Source organism: Eschrichtius robustus, chromosome 10 (assembly GCF_028021215.1).
Source record: "Eschrichtius robustus isolate mEscRob2 chromosome 10, mEscRob2.pri, whole genome shotgun sequence".
NCBI classification, from domain to species: Eukaryota; Metazoa; Chordata; class Mammalia; order Artiodactyla; family Eschrichtiidae; genus Eschrichtius; species Eschrichtius robustus.
In genome coordinates, this window is record NC_090833.1 from 97,494,463 (window position 1) to 97,511,657 (window position 17,195).

Genomic DNA, 17,195 nt, shown 5'->3' on the forward strand with positions numbered 1-17,195 from the left:
GAGCTGTGTTTACATTTCTGATTAGGTAGAGATTACAAGACAATGTTTTCAATTTCCCCAAAGAACTGGGTTGCTGCCTAAATGATATGAAAAGGCTGACTTGCTGGTCCAATTACATTTTCTTTCACTTGCTTCTTTATATCAAGGAGATTTCCAACAACTAAAATGGAAATCAAAATATTTCTATGTTCTAGAATTTCGGGGTTTATGTACCACATCTTTAAAAAATCTGCACAAGGCATTCAACAAAGGCCCTCTATCTGAGTGCATAAGTCAACCCTAAACCAGTTCACCCTAGGGATAAAAATCCTCCGCTACTACTCCTGTCAACCCCCAGTTTCCACCTTACACTACGTGGGATCAGGCAACCCTATTGACTTCTTTTAGTATGTTCAATTCACGTACGACGTTGCCCAAAAGGTGGATTTATATGGCCTGTCTTACAATACCAGGCAGGGGAAGCATTCCACAGTGAGACACAAAGTTCACTCCCACAAAACAATCAGGCAAAAGAGACACAACCATTTTACATAAAGCCCATTCAAATATTCCCATTTTCTCCAAACTGAGGTAAATAGAGCAGACTTGTTTGGGGCCCTTTAATGTTGGGGGGATGAGTAGGGGAGTAAGTAACCACATCAGTGTTTGTTTTATATATCCCACTTCTTAATAATTATCAAAAGATTTTCATTCCTCTGTGATGAATCCCATGATTCTTCCTTTTTTGATTCCTCTTTATTCTGCCTCTAGCAATATTTGTTAGACGTAGGTTGTTGTGAGGTTGCCCCTGAGCAGAGCTATTTACTTAGGTGGCAGCTGCCATTAAAAGTGCTAAAGAACTTCAGGCAGGGCAAACTTGACTCAGAGCAAAGTATCAGGTTTGCTTTCTCACCACTCAAGTGGTTTATTTTTCCTTGTTAGACCCTAGCTGATACATTGCTTCTAAAATGATCCCATCAATCAATTTTCAAGGAGCTGGCAGAGAAATCCTGGCAAATGCAAGCCAGAGCATGTCTCTCTTCTGTTCAGAACCCTCCAACAGCCCCCATGTCATCTGGGAAATGGCAGAGTCCTGAGAGCGACCTACAATCCCCATAAGACCAGGTTTCTTCCTCACTCCTAACCTCACCTCCTACTCTTCTGCCCTCTGGGTCAATCCAATCCAGCCAGATTGGCCCCTCATTCTGCCTTGAGCATTCTGAGAATGCTCCAACCTTAGGGCCTTGCACCTGTTAGTCTCTCTACCTACAAAGTTCATAGGAGCTGAGAAATTTTTGTAGTGTGTAGCACAAAAGACAATAGTATTGACTAGGTATCTGCATGGCTAGCTCTTTCATTTGCAACTAGTATTTAAGTCAAAAGTTAAATTCTCAATAAGCCTTCCCTGGTCATCCGATCTAAAATATCAACCTCGCAAACAATTGATATCCCCCTTCCCTGCTTTATTACTTTCTCTCTAGCATTTATCACTAAGACACTATATATTTTCCTTGTCTGTCTTGTTTCTTTCTGGTTCCCTTAGTAGGATATAAGCTCCAGGAAGAAAAAGATCTTTGACTATTTTGTTCACTTCTTTGTCCCTATCTCCTTAGGCTTATAGTGGGTACTGGTTAAATATCAGTTGAAAGAGTAAATGAAAAGGAAATGTAACCTCATGAAAGAAGAACTGACTGTTATGAATAAGAAATAATGAGCCAACTGAATTGCTACATTCACCAGAACAAAATACCACAAAACTACAGTGAATTAAAAAAAACATGGTGCAAACCACTTAATGGCAAAGGAATAGTATCTAGATTACACAAAGAACTCTTAAAACTGAACAGTTAACATAAAATCCAGTTGGAAAATGGGCAAAAGACATAAACAGACATTTTACCAAGGTTGATATACAGACCTCTCTCATCCTTATTTAATAACAAATAAACATACGAAAATTGGAAAATTCAAATTAAAACTACAGTGAGATATAATTACATACCTATCAGAATGGCCAAAGTAAAAAATTGTGACAACACCTGGCGAGGATGTAGAGAAACTAGATCACTGATACGTTCCTGATGGGAAAGCAAAATGGTACAGGCACTCTGCAAAATAGTTTGGCAGGTTTTGTAAAACTAAACATAAAATTACCATATGACTCACCAGTTTCACTCCTGGGTATGAATCCCAGAGAAATGAAAGTTGATGTTCACACAAAAATCTGTACACAAATCTTAATAGGAGCTCTAAAACTGGAAACTACTCAAGTGTCCTTCAACATGTGAATGGCCTAACAATGAGCAGAGCTAACAACGGCCTAACAATGACCTAACATCCATATCACAGAATACCACTCAGTAATGAAAAGGGAAACACTATTGATACATGCAACTTCCTGGATGAATCTTAGGGAATTATGCTGAAATTTAAATGCCAATCTTAAAATTTCCCCTATGGTATGATTCCATTTATATAAAATTCTAAAAATGCAAAATTATAGAAATGGAGAACAGATTAGGGGGTGTCAGGGGACAGAGACTGAGGAGGGAGAAGGGGAAGTGGGTGTGGCCATAAAAAGGCAAAATGAGGGATCCTTGTGGCAAGGGAATTCTTCTGTATCCTGACTGTATCAATGTCAGTATTCTGGTTTTAATATTGTACCATAGTTTTGCAAGATGTTATGATTGAAGAAAACTGGGTAAAGGGGACATGAGATCTCTCTGATTTATTTCTTACAATGCCATATGGACCTGAAAATATTTCAAAATAAGTAATTTATTTTTTTAAGTAATATTGTATCAGAATGGGCACAAATAAAATAGATTAATGGAATCAAATAGATGCTCCAGATACAAACTCTATCAAGTATGGTTTTCCAGAAGCAGACTACGAGGCAAGGATATGTGTGAAAATGATTTGTTAAGAAGCATTCTCGGGAAAAACTGGTGGGAGAGATTGGTGGTAGGATCAGAAAAGAAAGGAGGCTGTAGTAAGTTGAATAGTGGCCCCCAAAGACATGGTCTTATCCCAATCCTAATCCTACATTGTAAATGTCACCTTATTTGGAAAAAGGGCTGTAACTAAGTTGTAATTAAGGATTCTAAGATGAGATCATCCTAGATTATCCAGATGGGTCCTAAATCCAGTGACAGTATCTTTATAAGAAACACAGAGGAGACATACACAGAGAAAGAGGAGAAGACCATGTGAAGATGGAGATAGAAATTAGAGTGATGCAGCCACAAGCCAGGGAATGAATGGAGCCACCAGAACCTGGAAGAAGAAAGGACACATTCTCCCCTAAAGCCTTCAAAGTGAGTACAGCCCTGCAAACAGCTTGATTTTGGATTTTTGACCTCTCAGAATATAAGAAAATAAATTTCTCTTTTTTTTTCTCCCACCCCATTCGTGGTAATTTGTTATGACAGCCCTAGGAAACTAATACAGATTTTGGTACTAGGAAGTGAAGTGCTGCTGTAACAAATACCTAAAACTATGGAAGTGGCTTTGGAATTAGGTAATGGATAGAGGTTGGAAGAATTTTGAGGTGCATGAGAGAAAAAGATTTGAAGAGTCTGCAAGTAGAAATATGGGCTTTAAGGATAATCCTGGTGAGATCTCAGAAGAAAGTGAAGAGCATGGTAGAGAAAATGTCTGTCATCTTAGAGAATGGGGATCCCATCATGACCAGAATGTTAGTAAATATGGATGTTAAAGTCCTTTCTGTTGAGGGCTCAGAAGGAAATGTGGAACATGTTATTAGAAACTAGAGGAAAGGCAATCGTGGTGATACAGTGGCAAAGAACCTAACTGAATTGTGTCCTGTAGCTACGGTGGAAAGCAGAACTTTTAAGTAATGAACTTGGATAATTAGCTGAGGAAATTTCTAAGCAAAGTGTTGAAAGTGTGGTCTGGTTCCTTCATGCTGTTTCTTCAAAAATATGAGAGGAAAGAGGTAAATTGAGGAAGGAACTGTCAGGCAAAAAAGAACACAGCACTTGATGACTTGGGAGGTTCTTGGGTTATCCATATTGCAAAGGATGAAAAAATTAGTAGAGTCACTGTTGGGAAAGTATGCTCTGGAGAGAGGGCCAAGGATGCAGCTGGACAAACTTTTTGTAAAGAGATTAAATATGTGACTCATGGATCCACTCAATCGTCTCAGCAGAGCCAGAAGTAGAGACGGGGTTATTCAGAAAAGATCTCTGGAGGACTCTCTGTTTATGGCACAGTCTCATGACATACATGGGAGACCCACAAGGTTTCTGAGAATGTTGTATCAGCAGAAACACGGTCAGCTTGGCCTGAAGGGACAGAGACAGGACAAAGTGAAAGAGTGCTGTTGAATTTCCAGAATTCTGTTGAATTTCCAGAATTCTACAGGGCTGTTAAAGCTTCTTAGCTATAAGCATATGCTCCCCTTCAAGAAAAATGAAGAATGACTACAAGGGCAGAGCCATGGACTCAAGAGGTAGAAGCTGGAGTTGTAGGAGCAGAGACCTACCAATCTACCATAGGTGCAGAAGCCTATGGAGCTGTGTGCCCAGATGATGTAGCTTCATAACACAGAGAATTATTCTCAGGTCTTGAAACAAAATGAAACTGGCCCTGCTGGATTGCTAACTTTCTTGGGACTGATGACTCCTTTATTCCTTGCATTTTCTCCCTTTTGGCATGGAAATGTCTATCCTATTCCTGTCCCACCCTTGTATTTTGTATGTGATCTTCTGGCTTTACAGGTCAATAGATGGAGAATTTTGCCGTTGGATGGGTTATACCTAGAGATTCATTCATATCTGATTTAGATGACTTAGATGATGAGATTTTGGACTTTTCGAACTGATGTAGATGAGGGTTGAAACTTTTGGAAATGTTGGAACGGAGCAAATGTATTTTGCATGTGGGACAGATGTGAATTGTGGGCCAGAGATTGGACTGTAGCTGAGTTGAATGGTGGGCCCCCAAAGTACATGTCCATGTCATAATCTCTGGAACCTGTGAATATGGTCTTATTTGGAAAAAGGTTCTTTGCAGATGTAATTAAATTAAGGCTCTTGAGATGACATCAGCCTGGATTATCAGGATGGGTCCTAAATCCAATGACAAGTGTGTGTAAAGAGACACATATAGGACAGAGAAGATCATGTGAATACAGAGGCAGAGACTGTAGTTGTGCAGTCACAAGCTAAAGAATGCCAGGAGCCACCAGAAGCTGGAAGAGACAAGGAAGGATTATCCCCCAGAGTCTTTGGAGGGAGTGCAGCCCTGTCGACAACTTGACTTTGGACTTCTGGCCTCCAGAACTGTGAGAGAATAAATTTTTGTTGTTTCAAGCCACCCAGTTTCTGATAATTTGTTATGGCAACCTTAGGAAAATAATACAGGGACCATGCAAGAGTGCAAAAGCCTGCAAGGTTCCACAGGGTACCCATTCCAGTGATCTATTGTAGCAGATAACTTCTACATAGCAACCAATCCCAAAGCAGTGGCTTAGGACAATAACAATCATTTGTTTTGCTCACAAATTTTGGGGTTGTCTGAGCTTAGCTAGACATTTTTCACTCAAAGTCTCTCAGGTGGTTGAACCAGAGGGTGATTAGAGCCAGGGTCATCTTGAAGGCAACTTCCCTTACATGTCTGGCACCTGGACTGGTAAGACTCAAACAGCAGGGGGCTGGAGCAGGTGGGGTCACTTCGCCATCTCTTTTCCTGTGTATGAGGTACCCACATGATCTCTCCACATGGCAGCAGCAATCTACTGTAGAAGTTGTCACAAGGTACACCCAGATTCAAGCAAAGAGAACATAGACTCTACCTCTTGATGGGTGTGTCAAAGAATTTGCACACAGTACCCTTGACTCAATCTAGAGGAGATGGTGAGGTTCACCCCTTCGAATCGTCTTGCTCTGTGCGGCCAGGAAGCTCGAATATTTTACACCCCAGCAACCATCAGTCACCCACCCAGTAAAGGGCTGCCTGAGAAAACATGTTCTCAGATCCTTCCAGTTCTCCATGAGAGTAGGAAACATGGGTTCTGGCAGCCTGAAGGTAGGCCTCTGAAAATTGCAGGAGCTGGCTGTTGGGAGTGAATGCACCTGGGCGAGGCAGCGTGCGCAAGCATGGTACTGGATCCCAGGGCACCAACACCATCGGGTACATAGTGGCAACTTCATGTGCAGTGCATAGTGCTGGTGCCATTTCACAGAATTTGGGAAAATCAGGATTACTCAAATAAATGGCACTGAGAAAAATTGTTATTCCTTTAGGAAAAAATAAAGGCCCATACCTCTCATCATACAAAAATATAATTTCCAGAATAATTAAAGAGCTAACTATAAACAACAAACTGAAGCATGGGAGGAAAACCTAAGTGTGGTGAAGATGGTCTTTCTAAGCAAGATACAAACCCACAGGCAATAAAGGAACAGACTGACACATTACATAAAAATTAAAATATAGGTATGACAAAAGACAATGTAAACAACTAGACAGAAATTGGGCAAAAATAATTGTCACATATGAAATAGGAAAATATAAGATATTCAGAATGCATAAAGAACTTCCATACATCCATTAGAAAGTGAAAAATAACTAATAGAAAACTGGGCAAAGAATATGAATTGATGATTCACAAACGGACTACAAATGCCAATAAACATATAAGAATAACCATGAATAACCAGCAGCATGGAAAGTAAAATTCAGTGGAGACATTTTATCTCCATTAAATTCAATTGGCCAAAAATTTTAAAAGATTGATAATATCCATCATGAGATAGAGTGTGAATACACTTTCAAACATTTAAAATTGGTTGAGCCATTCTGGAGAGCAGTATGGCAGTATTTATCGACATTAGCATGCATATTGAGTAAAATTCGACTTTGAGGAAACTTGTCAGATATACCCCAACACGCACAGAAAGACAATAGGGCACATCAATGTTTACTGTAGCATTGTTTGTAATAGGTGAAAAAGTAGAAAAAACCTAAGTGTTCACCAATAGGAAAATGTTTAAATAAAATGGAAAGAGAAATACACATAACAAATTATTCCAATAAATAGGCTTCTTCGTTGATTAAAAACACAAGATTTATAGCCAAAAAAAGAATGGAAGAAAAGCAATTGTAGAACAATATTGTCCCTATGCTCCCGGTTATATTTAAGAAATCCAACCGAAGTGTGTGTGCACACCACGTTGGGATACAGAGGCTCTTGAAGGTTCCACACCAAACTCCTATATGGCTTAATACCTGCAAATCCTTAGGCTAGGCTTTATACGCAGTAAGTGCTATATAAGAGTTGTCTATTTTTTTTTACGATAATGCATTCCTGCATTACTTATGTAATTTAAAAGTAAAGAATATGTTTGCGATTGCATTAATAACTCCCTGCACCCAACTGCCTAACAAGCACGAGGGCCATTTATTAAATCTCTCCATCCTGAGAGCCTATCACAGGGTCTGGCACATAATGGCCACGTTGTGAATATCTGTTGCGGGGACCAGCCTGCCGCTTCCCACCCCTCCCCGCACCCAAGCGAGACCTCAAGTTGACCTTCCACCCCGAAACCTTCCTCAGCCAGCGCAGCCACCGGCCGCCCAGTACGCAGGAGCGAGAAGGCGGGGCCCAACTCACGGCAGCCCCGCCTTCCGGGCGTGTAGACGTCACTGGACCGCGCCGCGCAATATCTGACGTGCCTGCGGCCCGCCTTCCGGAAGGAAACCCTGGCGGCTAACTATGGCGACGGTGGCGGAGCAGTGGGTGCTGGTGGAGATGGTACAGGCGCTCTACGAGGTGAGCTTGGCGGCCCCAGGGGTCCACGACCACACCCAGCCCTGGGGAGGTGGGACGTTTTGTGTGGATTTTTGGTCTGAGGCCTGGGCAGGCCTGGCCCGGTTACGCCCGGACCCCCGGCGTCCCTCGCTGGAAAGGCTCATAGGCGCACACATTTCCCAGTGGCGGAATGTAGGGAGGCACGGGCGGGAGCCGGAGCCGGGGGTCTCGTATTGCGCTGCTGCGAGCGCGGAGCCCTCTCCAGGTCCTGCCCGAATACAGGACAGAGGCTAGTCAAAAACAAGAGTTGGGACTGATGGTAAAACGGAGTGATGAAAGTAGAGTGGAAAATCTCAGTCTGGAGAGGTCCCAGGGAAGACAGGTTCTCGGAACTGTGGAGCAGGGAATAGGGGAAAGAATTGTAATAAGTTGGACTTTGTTTTTGTTGGGACGTGGGGTTAAAAAGGAAGCCGAATGATTTAGGTATGTGAAATAGTTTGTCATTCTTCCCGCCTACGTCCCATCTTCTGTCTTGTAAAGATAAAATTATTTTAGTAAAAATTTAAAGAAAGACCAGTTAGGAGCTTTTTTGAAAGGCCAGCTGTTTCAAGTAGGTAAAATAATATGAAATTTAAATGTCAGTCTTGGAGAATGTTCATTCATTTGACATTTAGTGAGTTTCCATGCACTGTGCAATGGAACTTTCTGCGTGTTCTCTGAGCTGTTCAGTACAGTAGCCCACTAACCACATGTGGCTGTTAAGCACTTGAAACGTGGCTAGTGCAACTGAGGGGCTGAATTTTTCATTTAATTTAATTTAGATGTGTATTTAAATAGTTGAATGATGCTAGTGACTACAGTATTGGACAGCAGAGATCTAGATGCTAGGAATAGTGCAATGAGGGAACAGGTGGAAGTCCCTGTGCTTACAGAGCTTACATTCACTTAAAGTGAATCTGTTTTCTTTTGATAATTTTCTTAAAACTTAATATAGCGTTTACTGGTAAGCGTGATGATGCAAGATGTATTATTGCAAAACCCATCAGGACTTTTTGAAAAAAAACAGTTAAGAGAGCAAATAGAGCTTAGGTGATGTCCAACCTTAGATAGATTATAGTGACTAAGAAGAACCACTAAAATCTAAGATTTCTTTCTTAGAAATGAATAATTTCTACTATATGTTGTTGCTGCCTTTTTGAAGACTGCCCTTTGACTATGTAACTTCTCATACCCTGGTATTGACCATGAGTGAGACTTGAGAGAAGGTCTCCTTGATGTAACATTTCCTAGGGAAGAAAAGAAGCCACATTTGTGATTTTTATTAATTCAGTAGACATTTCAACTTTTCTTAGGATTTCTTTGTGGAGTGGAATGTTTAGTGACTTGGACTTATGTTTGTCAACTATAATCCAATTATTGATAAAACCAAAAGGATTTTTTTAGTAGAGTCCTCATTCTTAAATGAATTATAGTCAGGAGGGATCAGCAAATTTTAAAAATAGTCTTAGATTTCTGGTTTTGCTTCTAATTTCTGTGCACAGTGTATGCAGAATTTGAGGAGTCTTGCTGTGTACCCATACATATGTAACATGTATGTAGTTTTAAAGTTATTTGTCCAATGACCTGAAAGTTTATTTATGAAATAGTCAGCAGTGTCCCTGGTCCCCGCTTCTGAACTTTTTTAACTATTGTGAATCATCATTGCTTTTTTTTGTCTAATGTTTGAAAATAATTTGTATTTACGTTTCTAAATACCTCTTTTTTTTTTTAACATCTTTATTGGAGTATAATTGCTTTACAATCGTGTGTTGGTTTCTGCTTTATAACAAAGTGAATCAGCTGTACATGTACATATATCCCCATATCTCTTCCCTCTTGCATAAATACCTCTTTTAAATGACTTTTCAATGACAACCTATTGGAATGTAGCACCCGATAACTGACTTATGGAGGTTTAGTTGATACCTGGAATCTTTTATATGCACTTACTGTATCTAGTTGTGTAAGACGTAAAAGTCAGCCTGGCTTTTATCCTGGAAATGTTCAGTTGAAAAGAAGACCTGATGTGGATAATTTCATTAAGGTACCTTTGTGGATGTTGACATGGAAAACACTACATACTTTTGGGGAACTGTGGTAGAAAAGAGACCTGCTATTTCTTTAAGCACTTATAAAGTCTTTTTTTCTCTGCCACGTTCCAAGGAGAATTTAAAGAGGCCTATTGGGGATACAGGAAATATAGTAAGTTGTGCAAAAGTCTTTGAGAATTATGGAAACTGGTGTCCAAATAATTCTCAATTTATCCATGGTATGTGGGGGTTGTAGAAGGCTTGTGAAGCTGTGAAATGTTTGTTACAGTCATTTCCCACCAGTAAAAATATAAATTACCTGAAGGATCTGATAGTTGATATTGTTTGACTATTGGAATTCTGTGTCAGATTTAATTTTAAAAATTAATTTTATTCCTAAAGATGTTTTTATCCCTAACGCTGCAGTTTTAGAGATTTTTCATGTAGGAGAAATTGCCTTCTGTTAGAAATGGGAAAAGGAATGAGTAGAAATGAAGTGCGCTTTGAAAGTAAATTTTAAGAAGTAATAAATAGGTTAAAGGTCATGGGAGCAGTATATGCAAGTGAATTAAATTTTATGTGCAGGTTTTGGAAATGTTTATTTCCCTTCTTGTTTTGCTTCTGTTTTTGACTGACTCCTAGGCTCCTGCTTATCATCTTATTTTGGAAGGAATTTTAATACTCTGGATAATCAGACTTCTTTTCTCTAAAACTTACAAGTTACAAGAACGATCTGATCTTACAGTCAAGGTAAGAAGTTAAATCTCTATTTTATTATTTGGTGTATGATTATAGTTGCTACATCTTTCAAAAAAGGACTTGTGGTGGCTCAACTATAAATGTTAAAATATTTTCTGGAATGTAAGGAAATCAGGGTAAGCAAAATACGGGGATGCCAGGGATAAAGTGAATACACAAAGGAGTACCATGTTACAGGCCTTTATACTTTGCTAGGAGTAAACAGCAGCCTGGGAACGTACTAGATGCTGGACGGGAAGCATGGATGCATGCTGCATTTCAAATGTCCGTATACAAGAAAGATTACATGAGTTGCTCGGGAAAAGCACCACTATTTCTGAAGCCTGAATGAAAGTTTTCCCTGTGGTCTTTATAAAGGAAATTCAGAGTTAGAAAGAATCCTCCCCATCCCACTGCTCTCCACCTTCCCACCCCAAATCAAATTTTGATGTGTTCTGTATGGTAAGGGACCCAGCTCAAGCCCAAGCTAGGCAAACCTTAGGAAGCAGACGTGTCGAGAGGACTTGCAGTCCTGCCCACTTCGAGTCTGTTAGTATGAGGGACCAAGGGGTTTGTGGAATCCCCTACCTTCTCACGCAGGTAGGAACGCTTAGTAACTGTGCCCCAGGTGTGAGAGGAAGAGCAGTTTTGACTGCAGTGTGGTTTCTGTAGCTTGGATTGTTTCCTTATCCAGCCTCTGTAGCAATGTGCCAGAATACTACTTAGGGATACAGAGACGGTGAGAGATGTTTTCCCACAAAAATGCCTGAAACTTTGGTTCACAAGGCAGCATTGAGTGCTGCACAATGAAGGAGCACTGCTCTCTTCTGGAGCATTCACAGAAGGAAGTGCAAGTGGAATGGAATTACAGCAATGTGGCAATTGTTTCCCTGGTTTCACTGGCTGCCCCTGCTGTCCTGATCATTCATATTTGTCATGAGATGGTCAGGCAGTATCCCCCCTAGGGGATAAGGGATATGCAGCAAATGGTTCTTAGGGCAAATAAGTTTTGGAAACCTGGGTAAAGAAGACTAAAGAGGTGTCTCATTGCATGATTTCTTGTAACCTTTAATATGACAGTGGATATTTGAACTGCTGTTTGGAGAACTGCCCTAAACTTGACCATAGATCCCCACCCCCGCCTTTTTTTTTATGAATACCTTGTGAGATAAGTGTGCCATAGAACACACTTTTGATAGTATTGCAGTAAGATTGGGCTATCTGGGCCAGAAATCCTGTCTCTACTTTTTTCCCTTGGTATTTAGGAACTCCACGTGAATGATTATGAGGCCATGGAATAGATTTCTAGCCCAGCTTTTTAAGGGGTTGATCATTCCTAATATTCTTAGTTTAAGTTTAAACAAGTCAATCCACACAAATATGCATTTTAAAAGAAGGATACTGAAACATAATTTTAGGATAACCCTCTAAAAGCAGAACTTACCTAGAGCAAGATTCAGTAATCACTGACATCTTACCCTAAAAGCTGTGGAAGAAAAAAAAACTATATGAGTGTTTCTAAAGCTTAACTTATGGCAGCAAAGAAGAAATGCCCTTCTCAGTTTTATAGGTCTGCAGAGTCTCTTTTTTTATTATTAATTAATTTATTTATTTTATTTTTGGCTGCGTTGGGTCTTCGTTGCTGCGCGTGGGCTTGCTCTAGTTGCAGCGAGCGGGGGCTACTCTCCGTTGAGGTGCGCAGGCTTCTCATTATGGTGGCTTCCGTTGTTGCGGAGCACGGGCTCTAGGTGTGCGGGCTTCAGTAGTTGTGGCAGGCAGGCTCAGTAGCTGTGGCTCGCGCGCTATAGGGTACAGCCTCAGTAGTTGTGGTGCACGGGCTTAGTTGCTCTGCAGCATGTGGAATCTTCCCGGACCAGGGCTTGAACCCATATCCCCTGCATTGGCAAGCAGATTCTTAACCACGGCACCACCAAGGAAGTCCCCTGCAGAGACTCTTGAATACCAGGCAATCTTGAGTTGATTCTCAAATCTGTCTCTGTGGTAGCAAGTGGACAGTATGCATGATACATACTTCAGGCTTGTTCAGGCTGCTGTTCTGTGCAGTCCTTGGCAGAAATAGATGAGGAATTTATTGGCTGATTTACTCAGCCAGCATTTTTGAGTGCCTGAGCATCAGGTGAATATGCTCCTAGCCATGCCCTAGAATTGCCTATTAGGAGAAAAGTGCACAGAAGCATTTAACAGGAGTGTGAAAATAGAAGTATTGAGAGTGGGCCTGTGTAAGGCAAGAATTGCTGTGGCTGTCATGTTCATCAGGTGCCTCATCTCATCCTGTACATCCAGACTACATTTTCAAAATTACATTGTTTTCTAGTTCAAGAAAGGATAAGAAACTCAAAATAGTCAAAATACTTGGAATGCATGAAATAACAGGTAAAAAGAATAAAGTGGTTTTTTATGAGAAATTTCCAAACAACTAAATCCTATTACAATAATTATTATAAGAGAGTCTTTTGGTATATTTCAGTTACTTCTGAATCCTTGCCAATGGCTTGTAGAAACAGTGCTTTGTAGTCTAGTTGATCCCTTCCTGTGACAGTCATGCCTGTAAGAACTTAAGGCATGGCTGTCTGTCATATCTTGCAGTAGAGGCTGAGCTCCCTTACCTGCAGTCATGCCTCTCACCTTTGTGTTATAGACTTTTTGTTTTATCATCAGTAGCAGTTATACTTCCTACTTCCCACAGTGAAAACTCCTGAACATAGAAATAACAGTTTTTAAGAAATTTCCAGTCAGCCACAAAGCTTCATGGAAAAAGAGCCTTTAGCCTGAGATAAGGAAAGAGGTGAGGGGTTAAGTGCACAAAACTCAATAGCGATTCTGTGTCATTTCCAGGCACAGCAGCTGGACGTCTGTGTCTAGCATTGTGTTCATTATGATGGTTCCATTACAACGAAAAGCTTAGATACTGCTAGAGTTGCTGTCCAGTAATTAGCACTGCACTGTATTTTAACTGCTTTTCCCCTGTAGGAAAAGGAAGAATTGATTGAAGAGTGGCAACCAGAACCTCTTGTTCCTCCTGTCTCAAAAGACCATCCTGCTCTCAACTACAACATCGTTTCAGGGTAAATTGTTTTTGCTAGTCGAGGGCTTATATTTGGTTTCCTGTAGGTAAACTCAACAAAGTATACAGTGGTTTATATAGTATTCCTTTTTTAACTGAAATAAGATTTTTAGAAATTTCTGGAGATCAGAAACTGCTTTTTAATAGTCTCCAATTTGGGTTTCTGAGTTTGTCCCTTTTTAAAAATATATATATACATATATTTTAAAGTAATACACACATGTAATATTTCAAATGGGAAGACAGTGAAAATGAAAAACAGCATTCCTACTTTTTCCCACCTGGATTGTTTCTGATTTTAGATCTGTTGAAGGTTACCTTCATAACTAGATATTAGCAGTATGCTTACACTACTGTTTCTTGATTGATTAATGATAGGCAGTGCCTGTTGACTTTCACAATATGAATTATGAAACTTCAGCTCACTTATGCTACCTACCTCCTGGCTTCCAGTGTTTTATTTATTTTTATTTTTATTTCTTAAATTTAAGTATACAGAAAATATCAGGCACATATGTATCTACCACCCAGAAGTAATAGGTATTAACATTTTGCTCTCTTTACTTTAAATCTATTTTTTAAAAGAAATAAAACATTAGAAATGCAGTTGACCCTTGAACAGTATGGGGGTTAGGGGCCCTGACCCTCTGGGCAGTCAAAAACCTGCATATAAATTAGAGTCAGCTCTCCAGATACCCAGTTCCTCCAGATATGTGGTTCTACATCCATGGATTCAACCAACTGTGGATCATGTAGTACAGTAGTATCTACTGTTGAAAAAAATCTGTGTATAAGTGGACCTGCACAGTTCAAACCCATGTTGTTCAGGGGTCAAGTGTATCACTAAAGAAATCCCTTCCCATCTATCACTTACTCTTGCCTCCCAGGCAAGATAACCACCATCTTGAAGTTGGTAGATGTTTTTCCTTTGCTTATATTTATACTTTTGCCACAGCATGCCTGTTGCCATGAAAGTGTTTAGTATTCTATTTAAAAATATGTTGTAGGATATTCTCCTGAGTATGTCCTTCTACTTCTGGTCTGATCTGAGAGAGGCTTGTCTTCTTCACTTTCGTGAATTTCTTTGGTCTCATGAAAGTTTTACTTGTCCTGAAATCAGACTTACCAATCATTAATGTTATGGTTATAAAATCCTTCCTACCACAAAGGTCTAATTTGCCTGTTTTCCGTATGACAGTTAGTTGTCCCAACATTATTAGTTGAATAGTCCATTTTTTACCTACTGATTGGAAATTTCCCTTCTTTCATATGTCAAGTTCCCTTATAAAGGATCTGTTTCTGGCTTTATTTCTATTCTTTTGGTATATTTATCTCTCCCTGTGCCAGAACCTCGCTTATACCACAGCTTAATAATAGGCCTTGACTAGAGTGAGTCCTTCACCTCCTTGTTCTTCACAATTGTCTAGGCTATCCTTGACTCTTCACTATGAGTTTAGGTTTAGCTGCTCAGATTTGACCAGAAAATGGGTTTGGGTTTGTGACTAGTAATGCATTGAATTTATGGATTAATTTGGAGAGAATTGGTATATTGCTAATACTGAATCTCTTCACCACGTACCTTGTGTGTCACTTGTATACTTAGGTCTTTTATGTCTCTGAGAGAAGTTACATAACGTTCTTCATAAAGATTTTGCTTAACCTTTTTTTCCCTACTTTTTATTTGGAAATAATAGTAGATTCACAGGCAGTTGTAAGAAATAATACAGAGAGATTTCATATACCCTTCATCAGTTTCCCCCAATGGTAACATCTTGCTTAACTATAGTACAGTATCACAACCAGGAAATTAACATTGCATATCTTTTAATAGCTTTGTCTCTGGGTTCCAGAGAGTTTTCACCTCTGTCATGAGGCATCATTTTCTTCTTGTTTCTGTGTTATTGCATTTGCTAGGATACCTACCATGCAGTGTTGAATAGGAGTGGTAACAAGGGCCTCTGTATCCTGTTCCGGATGGCTTTTAAGGGATAACCTGTATGGTGTTATAGGCCTTCCTTTCTCTTCCTAGTTTGCTAAGGGAACTTTTTGTTAGTTTTAAAGTCAGTGTTAAATTTTATTAAATTTTTTTTTTATCTATTGAGATGGTTGTGACTTTCCTCCTCTAATTCATTGCTATATTAAATTGTACTGATCGATTTTTTTTACATTAATTAAGCATATACATAAATTTTTATGAGAAAAATTGCAAGCAACCATGCCACTCATCCTCACCCCAGATTTCAGCTCTGTAGACTTGCAGAAAGATGGGAGATTTACTCTCCGGAAAGGCTAAATATAAATTGAAAGTCCTAAGAATGTGTGAGGAGGCGGGTGCCATTCTAAAAACAGAAAGCAAGTATATAATGAATAATGGGATGCTAATCCCGTTTCCTCCAACTCAGCTTTCAGAAAGTTGGAAACCAGATTTATATCCTCATATACACCTCACTGGAGGATTCCTCTCTGGTGAAACTCAAAGTCAAGAGAATAAAAACAGAAAATTTTGAGTTTGGGGTCTCCACAGATGAATAAACAAGTCTGTGTCTCATTATCATAGAGTGAAGCCCACCATTTACAAAGAAGCCAAGCCCATTTACACAGTGCTTGCAATTAGCATTTCAGTGTCTTACTCTTAAAAATGTGTGGACAACCTTAAATTATGGTCCATTGATTTTCAACAGAATGCTGAGACAATTCAGTAGGGAAAGAATACTCTTTTTAACAGATTGTGATGGGACAACGGGATATACACATGTAAAAGAATGATGATGGACCCTGACCTCACACCATGTGTAAAAATTAGCTCAGATTAATCATGGGCTTAAATTTAAGAGCAAAAACTATAAGTTCTTAGTTTAGAAGAAAGAAAACAAAAGAGTAAATCTTCATAATCTTGGATTGGCCAGAGATTTTTAGATATGACACAAAAGCACAAGCAGCAAAAGAAAAAATAGACAAACTGGACTTCATTAAAATTAAAAACGTTTGTGCTTCAAAGTCCACTACTAGAGAAATGATACAAAACCCCACAAAATGGAAGAAAATATTTTCAAGTCATATATTTGTTAAGGGGCTAGTATCCAAAATATTAAATATATAAAAAGAACTCTTACAACTCAGTGATAAACCCTATTTAAGCGTGACTATTTGGTTAATTTTTATTAATTGTTGGATTTTTTTTTTTTTTTTTGCTAATATTTGGTATTTTTAGCATCAGTATTGAAAAATGAGTTTAGTCTTTTTCTTTTCCCTTACTGTGCTGGCCCAGCTTTGGTATCAGAGGTATATTAGTCTTATAGTTTTCCTGGCAACACTATTTGTGTTTGTTCTGTTGAGCATAGATTTTTAATCATGAATTTAATGTCTTCAGTGAGTTTTTAAAGCTGTTCATATTTCCTTTTTGAGTAAGTTTTTGTTACTGCCATTTAGTAATTGTTCATTTCTTCTTTCGTTTTCAAGTGCATTGGCATGAAGTAGTTCATAGAAGTAGTTCATGAAGTAGTTCATAGTAGCTCCTTTCATATTACTTCTTCTGCCCTGGGTCCTG

At 39.3% G+C, this 17,195-nt stretch overlaps 1 protein-coding gene across 1 annotated transcript in view; it reads left to right on the forward strand.

Moving 5' to 3' along the window:
* The first annotated feature begins 7,674 nt into the window (after positions 1-7,674).
* Positions 7,675-17,195, forward strand: part of SPTLC1 (serine palmitoyltransferase long chain base subunit 1) — a 54,438-nt gene continuing 44,917 nt past the window's right edge. Inside the window, exons 1-3 of the mRNA XM_068551929.1 lie at positions 7,675-7,777; positions 10,468-10,575; positions 13,555-13,649. Of these exons, the coding sequence (XP_068408030.1) occupies positions 7,721-7,777; positions 10,468-10,575; positions 13,555-13,649 (260 nt within the window). The 5' untranslated portion in view covers positions 7,675-7,720. The remainder of the gene's footprint in view (positions 7,778-10,467; positions 10,576-13,554; positions 13,650-17,195) is intronic.